Here is a 15,251-nt window from a genome sequence, read left to right as displayed (position 1 = left end):
TTATATATATATATATATATATATATATATATATATATATATATATATATTTCAAGTAGTAAAATGTGCAATTCTGCATTTCACCTCATTGAAAATAACTCCCATTGTCACAAACAGCACGCAAAATTAAAACCATAACAAACAAGTCATATATCATACATAAAAGGTGAATATGCTATTCTAAATACTGTGTATATAAAAGATGAAGTGTCTTTACTGCTAAAGATAAATCATCAGGGACATTTTCACATATTCCAGGACAATTCAATCCAGTTTTAAAAAAAATTAACAACTGTGGAAGTGAAGAACTGTTTTTTTTTTTTAATGGAACAAACAGTGACTTGAGCTGTTTTTGGAACTGTCAATGAATGATGAGGCCGCAAGGTGATTGACTGATGCCATGTTCGGTTATATGTGATTGGCTGCTGGAGTTAGGATGGAGGGGAACATTAGGACCCTGGCCTGCATGAAGGACAGGTCAGGGAGAAGAGAGATGACCTTTGCTGCTTCTTCGCTTATCTTTTCATCTCTTTCTGGTTTCCTGTCAAACACACAGAAAGAATGAGCATTTTCTCAGTAATTGCAGCAGAGTCACACCCTATTTTGATCTTTCTAAAGCTCTTTAGCTGTAAAGTAGCCATGTAGTTGTGCTCATCATGTTAAGGCATATTAAAAGTGTATGTATTCATGCATGCACATGTCTAACCTGGCCGTTGTTCTGGTTTTCTCCATAGACTCCATAAGTTTTGTAAATGCATCTGCAATGTTGCGACCACTGGTGTTCTCCATTTTAGCTGTAGTCAGTTCATATATCTCTGGATCAACACCTAAATAAACAGAAATATATATATATATATATATATATATGCCACTGTTAAACTAAATAAATAAATAAATGTATTTTTAAAAACATACATGGTAAGCAAAAAGACAAATACGCAGACACATTGTTTTCATTTCCTTGTCATGCTTAAAACTTACAGTTCATCATGACAGTAAATACAGTGAAACTATGTAAACAGGATCACAGAAACACTTTTAAGATAATTTTCACCTTTAAGATAATTTTTCAGAAACACAGAGGCAAATCACTCAATAGTGTATTAGATTTAAAGGAAGAAGAAAAAAAGAGATACTCACAGAGGCAGATACTGTAAGAAAGTGCAGAGAGAGGAAGCCAAGGACAGAACACTAGACTACGAACAAATGCTAAAGATGACAAGCTTCACTAAAGACTGATTTCAAAATCACAGACACATGGGAACAGGAAGGAAAGAAGGTTTCACAGCAAACCACTCACTTCTCTGAGACAAACCCTTTCTGTTCTAACCTGGTAGTGGAGTGTCAGTTTCACTATCTGAGCTACATTCTTCCACAGGGCCAAAATAGTCCAAATTTAGCTTTGACATTCCACCATCTAGTGCTTCACATGAGAGCAGCAGCAATGACAGCAGGACATAGAGGGTAGTAAGGGTAGTTAGTAGTTAAGCGTACCCACAATATATTAACAATATTATAAGCACTACCATTCAAAGGTTTTGGGTCAGTATGATTTTTTATTCGGCATGGATGCATTCAATTGTTTAAAAGAGACAGTAAAGACTTCTACATAGTTACAAAGGATTTCTATTTTAAATAAATGTAGTTGAACTTTCTATTATCAAAGAATCCTGAAAAAATGTATCATGGTTTCCACAAAAATATTAAGCTGTTTTTAGCATTGATATTAAGAAAATATTCTTGAACACCAAATCAGCATATTAGAATGATTTCTGAAGGATCACAATGGCTGCTGAAAATTCAGCTTACTCACAGAAATAAATTACATTTTTTAATATTTTAAAATAGGAACAGTTACTTTGAATGGTGTTTACTGCATTTTCTTTAAATAATAAAAAACAAACAAAACAAAAAAAAAACTTACCAACCCCAAACTTCTGAACAGTAATGTACGTTTATAACAGCAGATCATCACCAGGAAATTTGTATTAGGAGCAACAGGGCAAGAAAAAGTAAAGAGAATAAGACAGGAAATGAAAGCAAGCCATGAACAGAATAGAGAAACTATAGTCATACTGTAGTATAATATATTTATTGACATATTTAATAACAATTTGGTGCAACCTAAGTGGAAAAAAATTACTATCCAGAAAAAGAAATCAAGGTCAATAATTTTGGTTAAAGAAAATTTCTGGATTTCTTCATTAAAGCTTGACAACATTTGTGGCATAATGCTGATTATCACTAAAAATAATTGACTCGTTCCTCAATAAAAAGCAAAACATCAAGGCAACTGCACTGGGAGAAAGTCTTAAAATACACAATGCTTTAAAAAATACAGCCATAATAAACTGTAAACGTTTTTTTAAGCAAAAAATAAGAAAAAGAAAGGACAAGCCAAAATTTTTTTCTGTGGTAATCAACATTATGCTGCAATTTCTGTTGCTTGAACTTGTATTGAACCCATAACATTTGCGGTATATCACAGTATGCAAGTTAAGTTGGTCAAAAAAGTGCACCAACGAATGTTTCACTGCCGGTCACAGTGGCTTTTGAGACAGTAAAGAAAAGGTTTTGCTTTTATCAGAAGGAAAACAAAATTATACATTTACATTGACTGTAAATGACTACATAATTAAACCTTCACAATTTTAAAATAGCATCTCAATTTGTTGTAGCATCTGTATGTAAATCTTTGAAAATGTGGTGGTGTTTCCCCTTTAATTTTAGCCAAGGCAAGCTGTGCAATGGCTTCAAGTAAGCACCAGCAATAAGGTCAGCTCAGCTATTCCAAAAAAGATTTGCAATCTCTTTTTTAGTCAAACCTGAGACAGTAGCTGGTGCACAGGGACCAATTTGGTTGTATTTTTGACAACACAACTGAGAACATACTTGATAATGGGTATAATTCTCTTTATCTGAAATCTTGCATATAATGGCAAGGTAATAAATCACAGTTGAAGCTGCATACTTATAGTCTGAGGTAGTATATTTCAGCCTCTCTGTGTGTGGACAGCATAGTGACATGGGTCTGGACTTTAACAGTAAACAAGACGGGAGAGAGGCAAGATATAAACACAAATAAACATTTAAAAGGGAAACTAAGATGAATGGATTTATATCTTTGCTGACTAAATAGTGTTTCAAGAAGAAAGGATTATAAACAAGATTTTGATGGCTACTTCTCAAATTAACACTGATAAAACAAGTACCAGGAGAGAAACTTTCCTAAGTGGTGTGTGAATTGTGAAGGGACAGGAAGTTTGAAAAATGGAGAGAAGAAAAGTGTGTCGTGAGAGATGAAGGAAGTGCTCAGACAGGGATAAGCGAGGCAGCATCAGGAGTAGGATTTCTGCCGTGAGTGGCGAGTGGCTTTTTCTTGAACTCTAGAGAAGGAGGCACGGCGAAAAGACATACCGTCAATACTAATGGCCAAAGAGGATGCCACCTGCAGGATAACATATGGAGTTAGAAAGAATTCAAAGTACTTTTTCAACCAACTTAAGAGTGAGAGAGTCCAAAAAATACAACAAATCTAAAGACTGATGATTATATCACTAATATATCTGCATCTATACATCTATGTGTATGTCTGCACTTTTCACCTGAGTGCATAGAATAGTTCCACTCTCCACAGGAGCAGAAGGGGAAAGTGCAGGGGAGGCTGGAGATTTTTGAGACTCTTTGGTGGGTTCCAGCATTCCCTAAGAAGAAGGGACAGATGTTTGGTGAAAACAAAACATATATAAAAATATATATAAAATTTTTTTTTTAATTGTTCTTTCAAAAAAAATCATCCTGCCCACAAACTTTTGAATGGCAGTGTATATTTTTGGAGTTTAGGATTTCATTTACCAGTCCAGCAGCAAACATAGGCACGATCATTGGCTGTTTCTTATCTCCAGTGAACAACTACGAGAGGAATAAGAAGACAGTGAAAAAGTAAAATCAATAATAGTAATAGTTTAAAAAAAACAGCTCTAAATTCTGTGACTGTCTGGGTTTAGTGTACACTAACTAGCAATATATGTCACATCTAAGAAGCACTTGTAATTAACAATATTGCATGTCTGTGAGGTATGTACATTCAAGAACTCACAATATTCCTGATTCCTAGGCAATCCAGAAGTATTCTGTTGCTATGGGAACCAGCCCACTTGTACTTAAGACCATGAGTGCCGAGGATGTCCTGAAGGTGGCGCCACATGGCCAATGCATTCCTGCAGAAATAAAAGAACCAAGACCTTCATACCCTGAGTTCTTTCTCTGAAACTATAGACAAACTAAACACACAGGATATATTTAAACACTAGTCTATTTATGGACGCCACCTCAGGCTAAAAAATAAAGCAGATAATTGTGAGATGAAGTTTAAAATAAGAAAGTCACATTGTGAGATGTGAAGTCGCAATTATAACAAATAAAGTCACAACTGTGAGATATAAAGTCAACTGAATTGCATTGCATTTGAAAGCAAATTCAGCCTATGAATCCTGACAGTTGAGAAGATTGTACCCAAGATGAGACTCTGACTCCTGTGCAAAAGAGCTGCTTGTAATCCTTTGCTCCTGAGCCTGTAGGAATTTGTGGAGGGGCAAGACCTCAGTGACCCCGCTAACCTCAGGACGGAAGTCTGACGGGAAGGCGGTTCTGAAGAGATGCTGTATTTTGCAGCTGAAATCAGCCTGCGAGGGACACAAAACACAGGTTGCAGTTCATCTAAACTTCTTTCATACATTTTAAATGTTTGATTTTAGTCAGACTAAAACCCATTAATGGACTGCAATTCATTTTAACAAAAGTATGTCACCGTGATTAACATCTAACAACTCACAGTGCTACTCTGGGGGTTGTCGCTAGAGGGTGCTACTGAAGTCTCAACATCTTGTTCTTCTTTACCCAGGTAAGTACTCTGTTCATCCCCAAATGTGGCCCATGAATCCTGACCCTCTTCAGTGGCTTCAGGTGGTCCAAATGCAGCCCAGCTGTCCTCCCCTCCCATCACCACACCTCCAAACGGAGCTAAACTAAAGTCGGCAAAACTGTCACTAGGAGGCAACTCTGAACAAAAAGCTACTTCATCATCCACTGCTTCCTCAGCCAGCTCATTGTCATCCTTGAAGTCCTTCATGGTGTCCATGTCACCAAACTCATCATCTGTAGAGCACCTGGACCTTGCAGTGACAAATTCAGGAAATCCTTCCTGGGTTATAGATTCAGTTCGGCTGAAGTCTGCGGAACCCTGAGTTGCATCTCTTAAATCTCCGAAATCCTCGTCAGCTGTGGAGTCTATGGGTGTCTCAACCTCCTCATCTACTTCCACCTCTCCCTTTACAGATGATCCATGAATTTCCCTTGTGTTTCCATTCAGCTGTATGTCAGAGATTACATCCACATCCAATGAGGGGGTCCTCTCTGTTTCGGTTATGTCAACACAGTCTGCAGACCTGTCTAGACAGCCTGCGTCACCACATACAACAAAGTTCTTCATTTGGTCCTGCTCACCTTCAGCCTCCTGCGTATCTCTACAGGAAGTAAATGACTGGGAGACACCACATAACTCCAGTATGGTTTCTGTCTCTCCAGGTTCAGATTCTTCTTTAAGCAATAAGTGATTTTTCGAGTCTGACAGGTTGTCCATTTGGTTAATTAACTGGTTTCTGTCTAACACATCAGCTACACTGCCGTCTAGTCCAGAGCTTTCCTCAGTGTCTGTGCTTTGTAAGCAGGTGGAAAGAGCTCTGTCCTGCTCTGAATTTGAAGACCCACTGTAGCCATTTCTGAGGCTGTGTCCATCACCCGTGCTGCTGTTTTGGACATCGGGAAGTATCGAGGGAGAGTTCTGACCATATTCGGCAGAGAGCTCCATCTGTAGGTTGAAGGACGTCATGCCATTTGTGAGAATGTCAGACGATTCCTTCTCTGTTTTCTTGACACCGCTGATTGATTCTCCTACCATTTTTCTCTCGTTATCCCATCCACTCCCCGATACAGTGACGTTCTGCACGGATTTGATGTACAGGTCAGGTGGGGAGTCCTCCAGTGCGTTTGATTGGTTGAAAGTTGTGGGCGTGTTGAGCTCTGAGAAGCAGAAACTGGAGGACATCCCTCTACCATCGAAACCCCCGAACTCACCAAACTCATCCTCCTCTTCTTCCTCTCCAGCCTCATCCAGTGGAGGAGGAGAGGAAGAGTACAGATGGATGACATCGGGCTCCATGGTCCTCTTGCGCCACCTGTGGCCACATGCACACACACCCCTAGAGAAAAATAAATAAAATAAGACAGAAAGACAATTACAGAAAACTTGAGAATGTTGAGACATGAATTTAAAATTAAAATTACTTTAACTATCAACTCTTTTCAATTAGCATCATGTTTCTTTTCCTCATCTGAATTTACTACATATTTAATACTTATAATAGTGCACTGCTTGGCAGTTAGGTCTTGTAGTATAGTTTATGACTGAGCACTAAAAGCAGGAATAATACAAAAGTAAAAAAAACATGTGAAAGGCTTCAGGCTAAAGTAGTCAGCACTGCTGGATCAGAGCGCAGCCCATTCATTATTTACCAGCACTTTAGATGTGACCCCTCTTTCATGGGCTAAATCTAGGGCACGGCTAAGCTGCAAAGAGTAACAACACTTTTTAGCTTGTGCATGAGCAGTGAAATGACTTGCAATTATTGCTTTTGTTTAAAGATTTATTTTTGGCGTTTTTGCCTTCATTATGATAGGACAGTGTAGAGCTGACAGGAAGCGAAGTGGGAGAGAGAGACAGAGGGGGACGGGATCGGGAAAGGTCCACGAACCGGGACTCGAACTCGGGACGCCCGAAGTGCAATGACGCTGTATGTCGGCACACTGGCCACGAAGCGATCGGCGCTAACATAACTTGCAATTATTGACAAGTCCTCAAACCTCAAAGGATCTGACAGGTCTCACATGATGTTTAAAGTATACAGCTACTAATATTTAACCGATTGTCTGCAGACTCATAAACCTGGTGTAAAGTACAACGGTGGTGCAATGAGGAAAATCAATAATAGTGGTCATATGCAAATTCACTTTACATTAGTTTCAAGTAGGTTCATGTTTCCTTGTTTATGAAAGTTTCTAACAGTCACCATTGTGAAAGTGAAAGCAAGTTGCAAAAATCTGTACTGTTTTACACAGTTAGCTGATCTACACTCAGTTTAAACAAAACTATAATCAGGTGACAGCTGGATAACAATTCTAGAACTCAAAAAAACACTTGTAGCACATTAACCTCTCAGAGACCAAGCACTGATATTAATGATGTATCAATATCAATGCAATGCCCCTTAATTACATTTCAGTGAGCACCGAAACACTATTAGTGTTTCAAACAGTTGAGAGGTCAGTTGCCAACTCCTTTTGCCTTCTTTTGTTCTGTTTTACATAACAGTTCCAATGACAAAGGCCTGTATCAGCATCATGGATGAGGCATGATGATCTAATGGACACTGTTAGTAATCTGACTTGAGGAAAAACTAAATTAGGTCACACAGTAACCTACATTCTATACACTACCATTCAAACATTTGAGGCCCATAAGTCTCATATGCTCAAAGAGAATACATTTATTTGATCAAAAGCACAGAAATATTGTGAAATATAATTACAATTTTAAAACTATTTTCTATTTGAATATTTTTTTTTTAAATGTTATTTATTTTTTGTGATGGCAAAGATTAATTTTCAGCAGTCTTTACTCCAGTCTTCAATGCCACATGATCCTTCAGAATATGCTGATTTGGTGCTCAAGAAATATTTCTTATTATCAAATTTTAAAACACTTGTTTTGCTTAATATTTTTGTGGAAACTTTGATACATTTTTTCAGGGCTCTTTGATGAATAGATACAGTTGTTTGAAAAATAAATAATTCGAATATTTTGCCATCACTTTTGATCAATTTAATTCATCCTTGCTGAATGAAAGCATTAATTTCTTTCCCAATAAACAAAACAAAAAAACTCAAATAACTAAAAAAATAAATCAATCTTACTGACCCCAAACTTTTGAACAATAGCATATACTGCGGTTTGAGTGTGTGTGTTTGTGTGTGAGACGTCATGTTTTTCTGCTCACTCATAACTAAAAGTAAATTGCACAGATGCTCTTTGATTCTGGAAAACGACTGTGCAAATCTCCCAAGAAGTCAGTTACACAAGCACACAAGTAGCCTACACTGATGTGAATTTGGACACTTATGATTTGAAATATTTTGCCTACTAGCCCACATACTAGAGTACTTAGTTTGCCTCATGCAAACAGACACGCTCATATACACATGCACACTGTGTAAACGTTGATATGTCCTCTTTGAAGGGAGTGTAAACTGATGAGGAAACCCAATCCACTTCCTTTGTGCCCTCAGACAAACAGCACAGACTCAGAGCCGGAGACCAAACACTGAAGGACAAAAACTTCATCCATTTAGAATTCCAAACATTAAGAAACAAGATTTAGCCTAATCCAACATTAAAAATAACTTTCGATTGAAAACATCTAGAATAGTATTGTCCAGCACAATTCACAAAACTAGTTTAGAGGGTATTTTTCTACCCCCATGAAAGACAGCTGAAGTGGTCATACCTGTGATTAACTAGTCTATGCTTGTTTGAAACAGAAACATTTAAGTTTATGCTGAAAATAAGGATGTTCAAAAAGTCATTCGAAGTATGAACCTAATACAGGGTCCCAAGACCAATGAATTTCCAGGACTTTTTCAGTCATTTTTAGAACGTTCCATAGGATGATAGAACGTTCTCACAAAAAATAATTTCTTACATAAATAGTAAACAATTACATTCACTGTAGAATTTGTTATGACTTTTTTAATAATGGTTAAGAAATCATTAATACCCATGACTGAAATCTGAAAATCAAGGTTGTCCATGACAGTGGGAATCCTACTTTATTAATTTATTTTTTAAACTTTTTTTTGTTTGTTCTTTTTACAGTAATTCCAGTGAAAACAGACCTTAATAGTAAAGTCTGGAATACTTTGCACGACTTTTAAAATCTGAGCCACTCATTATACACTTGCTGACTTAAATGGTTACAGAGAAAAACTGGGCATCATGCACTAAACATCATAAAACTCACATAGAAAAACACATACCTTGTTGCTATATGCATGACATGCACTACGACATGTGTTCTAAAATCCGCTCAAAATATCAAACATGTCTGAAATCCTTAAACTGGACTTAATTCTATCATACACTATGCGATCATACACTATCTGTGAAACCTGCCTACTTGTCAACTTGTGTAGTCAATTCCAGCCTGAAGGTAAGTTCTTCCACACAAGACAATCATTTCTTTATGGACTCTTCAAACTGGTTGCAACAACATTAAAAGCACACAATTCTCCAGAATGGTATTATATGCTGTAGCAGTAACAATTGTCCTCACAAAAATCACTGGAATAGCCAAAACCATTCATTAGATTATCCATATAATTTTAGCAATATAATTGTAGGACTGTGCCATACGGGAGTAACCCAAGAAGTGTTTTGACTGAAATATGTATGAGCAGAAGACAAATTAGGCAATGCATAAGTGACTGTTTATAAATGTACTGCCAATGACAAGACTCCTGGGTAATGCTACAGGGTAGACAACTGATATCTAGATACTACAATAATGCAAATCAGGTGTCTTTTGCCCTCCTGTTACTAAATACAGAGAAATAAACATTATATAATAAATAACATTATAAATAAACATTAAATATGGATTTTTAAAATTGCATAGGTTATATATTAAAAAGTGTTTTTCTTCTGTGGAACACAAAAAGAGCTGTTAATCAGATAGGGGGGGAATTCAATAAAGGTAAAAAAATGACAACCTGACAGCCACTATTTAGGTTCATCGCATCTTTTGATACAATGCCAGTGAATGGACTGAGACTGACATTCTGCCTTGACATTCAGCTTATGTATTCCATGAAAGTCATACAGGTTTGAAACAATGAGTGTGAAAAGAAATATGACAAAGCTTTCATTTTTAGATAAAATATTCCTTTAACGTGCACTCGACTAGAGGAAGTGTTTTTGCGCGAGCTGTCACATCGGTTCTTGCAATATGGCACGAGTCTGTCATCAGCCGGTGTGGTTTCTAATCCACCTCAGAATATCATTTATCAGGACTAAGCTACAAGAGTAATAATAAAGTAAGTAATACCATCGACGTTGTCATAGAATTGTTTATGAGACGCTCATGTCCTGCGATCTAAGTGGTGTGACAACAGCGAATGCAGCACTTTATACTTACCTTCACTTATCCGCTATGGATGATCATGGCGGCCACTGAACCTGTTCAGCGAGAGGACAAGTATCGTCTCGTCTCGTCTTGTCTAGGTGAAGTTAAACCGGCTCGCACTGCCAGTTTCTACGCTCATCAGGAGTTCCGTGTCCAACAACATGCAACCGGAGAGCCAGACCTTTATTATCACTCTGCCAGATCACATTCAGTGATCTACCGACCCCTGTCGGTACGGAGCAGGTGCAACCCGACACGAGAGAACAATAAATATGTTGTTAAAAAAAACTAACTAAAAAAAAAATTCCTTTGTTATAAAAGAATAATACAGACTCGTATATGTAAGTCATAGCGAATATCTGGACTTAACCCCAAAGTGTTGTGTCCCATAACTTAAAAAAAAGAAAAAGAAAACAGAAAGTATGTTTTTATGTTTTATTATTATGAGCTTACCATGAAAATTAACTAGTTAATGCATGTGCATTAATGCATGGGGATACCCTATAGCCCCCGTTAAAATGGTAGGACTATTTTTTGCCTGTCAAAAATGCATCTCATTGTTGTAAAATCATTTTGAACAAATATAAATCACCAGAAATATAATATTAATTTTGTGTATAACCCGGTTTTTTTTGTTTGTTATATTGCTCAAAATTGTAAACCCTGTTAATGATGGAATATTTTTCTCTAATGTATAATAAACAAGTCTAGAAGTAGTTTGGGCTATTATGAAAGTCTACTTGACAGTAACTGTGATTTAAGGTGATTTCCACACAACAACAGATAGGTGATGGGGATGTTCAGAATCAGAATCAGAATGAGCTTTATTGCCAGGTATGTTTACACATACGAGGAATTTGTTTTCGTGACAGAAGCTTCCACAGTGTAACAGAATGACAGTGACAGAACAAAAAAACACAGATAAAAAAATAAAAAATAGAACAATAAGGAATAAAAATATACAAATCGACAATTGTATGTACAGGTATATAACAATAGACAGTTGTATGTACAGGTATATTATGTGCAAATTGAAATGTAGACTGAGTATGTGTGTTAGATAAATAAGTGTATGAGTGAATAAATAGTGTGTGTTCCACAGTTATTGTCAGGTGTCATGAGATGGATGGCCTGAGGGAAGAAACTGTTCCTGTGTCTGGTCTTTCTGGTGCTCAGAGCTCTGTAGCGTCGACCAGATGGCAACAGTTCAAAGAGGGAGTGTGCTGGATGTGAGGGGTCCATAGTGATTTTGCCAGCCCTTTTGCTCACTCTGGATGAGTACAGTTCTTGGAGAGAAGGAAGGGTTGCACCAATGATACATGATTTATGTATCATGATTTACTTTCATATTGTACCAATGTTGAAAGTAAAATTTTATTAAACCGCTGTCAGTTTAGTATATGAAATGAATGAGTCATAGTATATGAATGAATTTAAAAATACACCAACTGGCTAAACTCCACAATTAGAATAAAGAAAGGGGAGTGATATTTAAAAGTGGAAAGCGGGAGGGGTGAAAAAAAAACTGAGCTATACAAATCATTGGTCAGCAACGGATAAGAAAAAAAAGACTGATAATTGTTCTGAATAGAAGCAGTTCAGATGGGGCTGCTGTCATCTCGGCTTTGTTGCTTTGTCCAATAAATTCTTATTTTGACTCCTGGAACGCTGCCTTCCTGATCATTTTTATTTTTGCAAGACACAGAAGACTTTTCTCTACCACATTACTCATAAGATAAATAAATAAATAAATAATAAAATAATAATAAAAAGAACAAATATATGTATTATTACTTAAATATATTATAATTAACTAACAAACATTTGGCCTCAAACTTTCTAGCGCCTACTAAATTCACTCATTCTGGGTAAAAGAAAATTATGTTTTAGAGGATTTACTACTAAACAAATCAAAATCGCACATGCTGTTTTTATTTTGATGACCATTTTATAAGTAGTAGCCTAGTAGCAGTAGTAGCCTAGTAGATAGATAGATATATAGATAGATAGAAGCCATCTAAAATCACAAATTAACAGAAAATCACTACATTGCTCATTTTTGAGAATTTGCTTGAGATATTTAGTCTATTTCAAGCCATCCTTTTTAATAAAAAACACCTCCTTCTGTAGTAATCCACCTGTATTTATAAAAAAAAAATACAGGTGGGGGTGTCAACGTGTTGTGTGAGAGTAAACGTTGCAGAGGGAGTCCCTCTCTTCAGTCCCACCTGGAGCAGGAGGCCCTTCACCATCACATGACTGCACGTGTGCGTACGCGCCGTGGATGCCAGTGAACATGGCGGATGAGAACGCAGAAGCGGAGCTCGACTTGAGGGGCCGACAGAGCCTTCTGCTCGACGAGGACACATTTTTCGCCATGGAGGGTATGCAAGCCACCTTTCAGCAACTCGAAGCCGCGCTTCGGCAGGAAGACCTTTCTGAAGAATCATCCACGGAGTATTGCAATAACTTCTGCGAGGTACGCGCCGCCGAAAACGCAGCATGCATGCGAATTGTTTATATGCAACGTTTCAGAGCTGTGTTGGCTCGCGTTAGCTGAACCAAGATGCAAGTTGTGTCCGCATGCGTGGATGTTATCTCAACGTGTGGGCCGTTTAGTGAGCCATTCAAATGCAAAACTATCACTAACCAATTGTGTTGGCATGCACGCCCGATAACCAGCAAATTTTGAGACGTTGCAAGCTTTAAGTTGGCAATTTCAAGTAGTAAGCTGGTTGTGGTAGCTAGCTGATACTGTATAGCGTGTTGCACGGCTTCCCGTTGCCCTCAGTTTATGCGGTGGATATAAGCTTGAGTTTACAATTGTGTATCTGTGGTCTGTAAAATCACATATTCGTGATTCGGCTCAGACGGCCTGTTTGGAACTGTATTTCCATGCATTATTGAAACAGGTATATCTTGTACGGGGTCCAGCGCGTTAGTGGGGTGGGGCTCGGTTGTGTTTATCTCATGCGTGTACTTGGTCTCTACTAACTTTGATGCCACTCTGTCACGTGTCACTTCTAATCAACCTTGGGAGTGTTTGCGTGCGTGAGTCCAAACTCAGACCCATTTTAAGAGACCCAGTTCTCTTTGCATTCACACTCAGATCTATTTTTTAGTTATGATTGGGTTGAATTTCCATTCACACCATGTTGTTTTTGTGGAACCAGCCCACCTTGAGTATAATTGTTATATAGTATTGATGATGATTAGGGCTGTTTTTAATGTTAGAGTAATTGTACTTCCTGTCAAAGTTAACAGCCAGTGAACAGTACTTGTTTGTGTTCAGTAAAATTTTTGTCCACACTAAAACATTATTGGTTTAATTCAGCTACACATAATACATATATTTAGAGACAAATTTTAGCCCTATTATTACTTTTTACTACAAAAGAGATTAATCATATTTTTTTAAATCTACTGTACTGTAAATTTCATCACAGTCTTGTTGAACCCTCAAGCCTTCATTTTGTCTGCTTAAGGAAGCACACTGAGTTGCAATTGACTGAAATAGTACAATAGTTTTTTTACTCTATCATTCCAAAGTTTGGGGTAAGCAATAATTTTTAATTTTGAAAGAAATGAGTATTATTCAGCAAGGCACATTAAATTGATCAAAAGTTACAGTAAAGACATTTACACTGTTACAAAAAAATTCTATTTCAAATAAATTCAATAAATTATATTCTTATATTTATCAAAGAATCCTGAAAAACACAAAAATGGTAAGCAGCACAACTGTTTTCAACACTGATGGTAAATGTTTCTGTGTGCCAAATCAGCATATTAGAATGATTTCTGAAGGATCTTGTGGCACTGAAGACTGCAGTAATGGCTGCTGAAAATTCAGATTGGCCATCACAGGAATAAATTACTTTAAATTTAAAAATATTAGAATAGTAAACAGTTATTTTAAATTGTTACAATATTGCTATTTTACTGTCTTATGATCAGCCTTGGTGAGCATAAGAGACTTGAAACATTTAATGACCCTAAACTTTTTAACATTAGTGTATATGCTCCTTGTTCTGTCATATTCATAGAAGCTCCACCATGTGTCATTGTTAATATTGTACAGTAACAGCAGAATTGTTTGATATAATGCTTAAGTGAAATAAGAGAGTGCGCTGTGTTCCAATTTGTGTTATAAACAAACCATACTACCACCGAACTGGCCTCTGTTTGATTCATTTTAAAGTGGTCCTTGAAAGTTTGGAATATTTGCATGTATATCACAATTCAATGCGAACTGCTTTCAGACTCCTGAAACGAACTTTGTTTAGCACAAACAATCTGGTCTGAGAGGTCTCTGATCCCTATATAAATTCTAAAAAGAAATGTCAACTTTTTCAGGAATGTTAAGTGTGGGGCCTCTTTTCATTTTGTATTTTTATTAAGGACATTTTTTTGCAATGTAACTTTGTTAAAATTATTATGCATTGTACATCCCATCATTGTTAAAGATTAATAACTGTTATTTGTGACAACACACATAAATTATACGAAGACAATTTTTATGTCTCCATAACACCATAATGCTTGTCTTTCAGTGTTGGTGCTGCACTTGTAATTTGGTTGTAACAAGCACATCCCAATGGGACAACAGTATCCCGTTGGGAATAGGGCTGCACGATAAATCGCATGCGATTATTTAACGCGCATCTTGTCAGTAAAGCCGGTTCTGTAATCAGCTGTAAATCTCCATCACCTGCGGGCTTTCACATTGAGCAGCATTAACTACACAGAGCCGTTGTTCACTGACGAGCTGCGCAAAAAATTGTGCGAATATGAATGTGGTTTTGCGCAGCTCGTCAGTGAACAATGGCTCTGTGTAGTTAATGCTGCTCAATGTGAAAGCCCGCAGGTGATGGAGATTTACAGCTGATTACAGAACCGGCTTTACTGACAAGATGCGCGTTAAATAATCGCATGCGATTTATCGTGCAGCCCTAT

General features: G+C 37.1%; 2 protein-coding genes across 2 annotated transcripts in view; one reads left to right on the top strand and one right to left on the bottom strand.

The window, feature by feature from the left end:
- Nucleotides 1–59: 59 nt before the first annotated feature.
- On the bottom strand, nt 60–10,487 carry LOC107654898 (aftiphilin-like). Its single transcript, XM_016442211.1, has 9 exons — nt 10,308–10,487; nt 4,835–6,260; nt 4,516–4,685; nt 4,100–4,220; nt 3,856–3,912; nt 3,606–3,704; nt 3,418–3,448; nt 707–827; nt 60–541 (listed from the first exon to the last, which is right to left on the bottom strand). The coding sequence occupies exons 2-9, from the start codon at nt 6,218–6,220 to the stop codon at nt 409–411; spliced, it is 2,118 nt and encodes a 705-aa protein (XP_016297697.1). The 5' UTR covers nt 6,221–6,260; nt 10,308–10,487; the 3' UTR covers nt 60–408.
- A 1,998-nt stretch (nt 10,488–12,485) lies between these two features.
- Nucleotides 12,486–15,251, top strand: part of LOC107654897 (zinc finger protein Rlf-like) — a 13,155-nt gene continuing 10,389 nt past the window's right edge. Inside the window, exon 1 of the mRNA XM_016442210.1 lies at nt 12,486–12,774. Within this exon, the coding sequence (XP_016297696.1) occupies nt 12,580–12,774 (195 nt within the window). The 5' untranslated portion in view covers nt 12,486–12,579. The remainder of the gene's footprint in view (nt 12,775–15,251) is intronic.

Source organism: Sinocyclocheilus anshuiensis, unplaced genomic scaffold, assembly GCF_001515605.1.
Source record: "Sinocyclocheilus anshuiensis isolate Anshui unplaced genomic scaffold, SAMN03320099.WGS_v1.1 scaffold335, whole genome shotgun sequence".
Taxonomy (NCBI): Eukaryota; Metazoa; Chordata; class Actinopteri; order Cypriniformes; family Cyprinidae; genus Sinocyclocheilus; species Sinocyclocheilus anshuiensis.
Note: the sequence above shows the minus strand (reverse complement) of the source record. Positions and strands in the feature narration are given on the sequence as shown.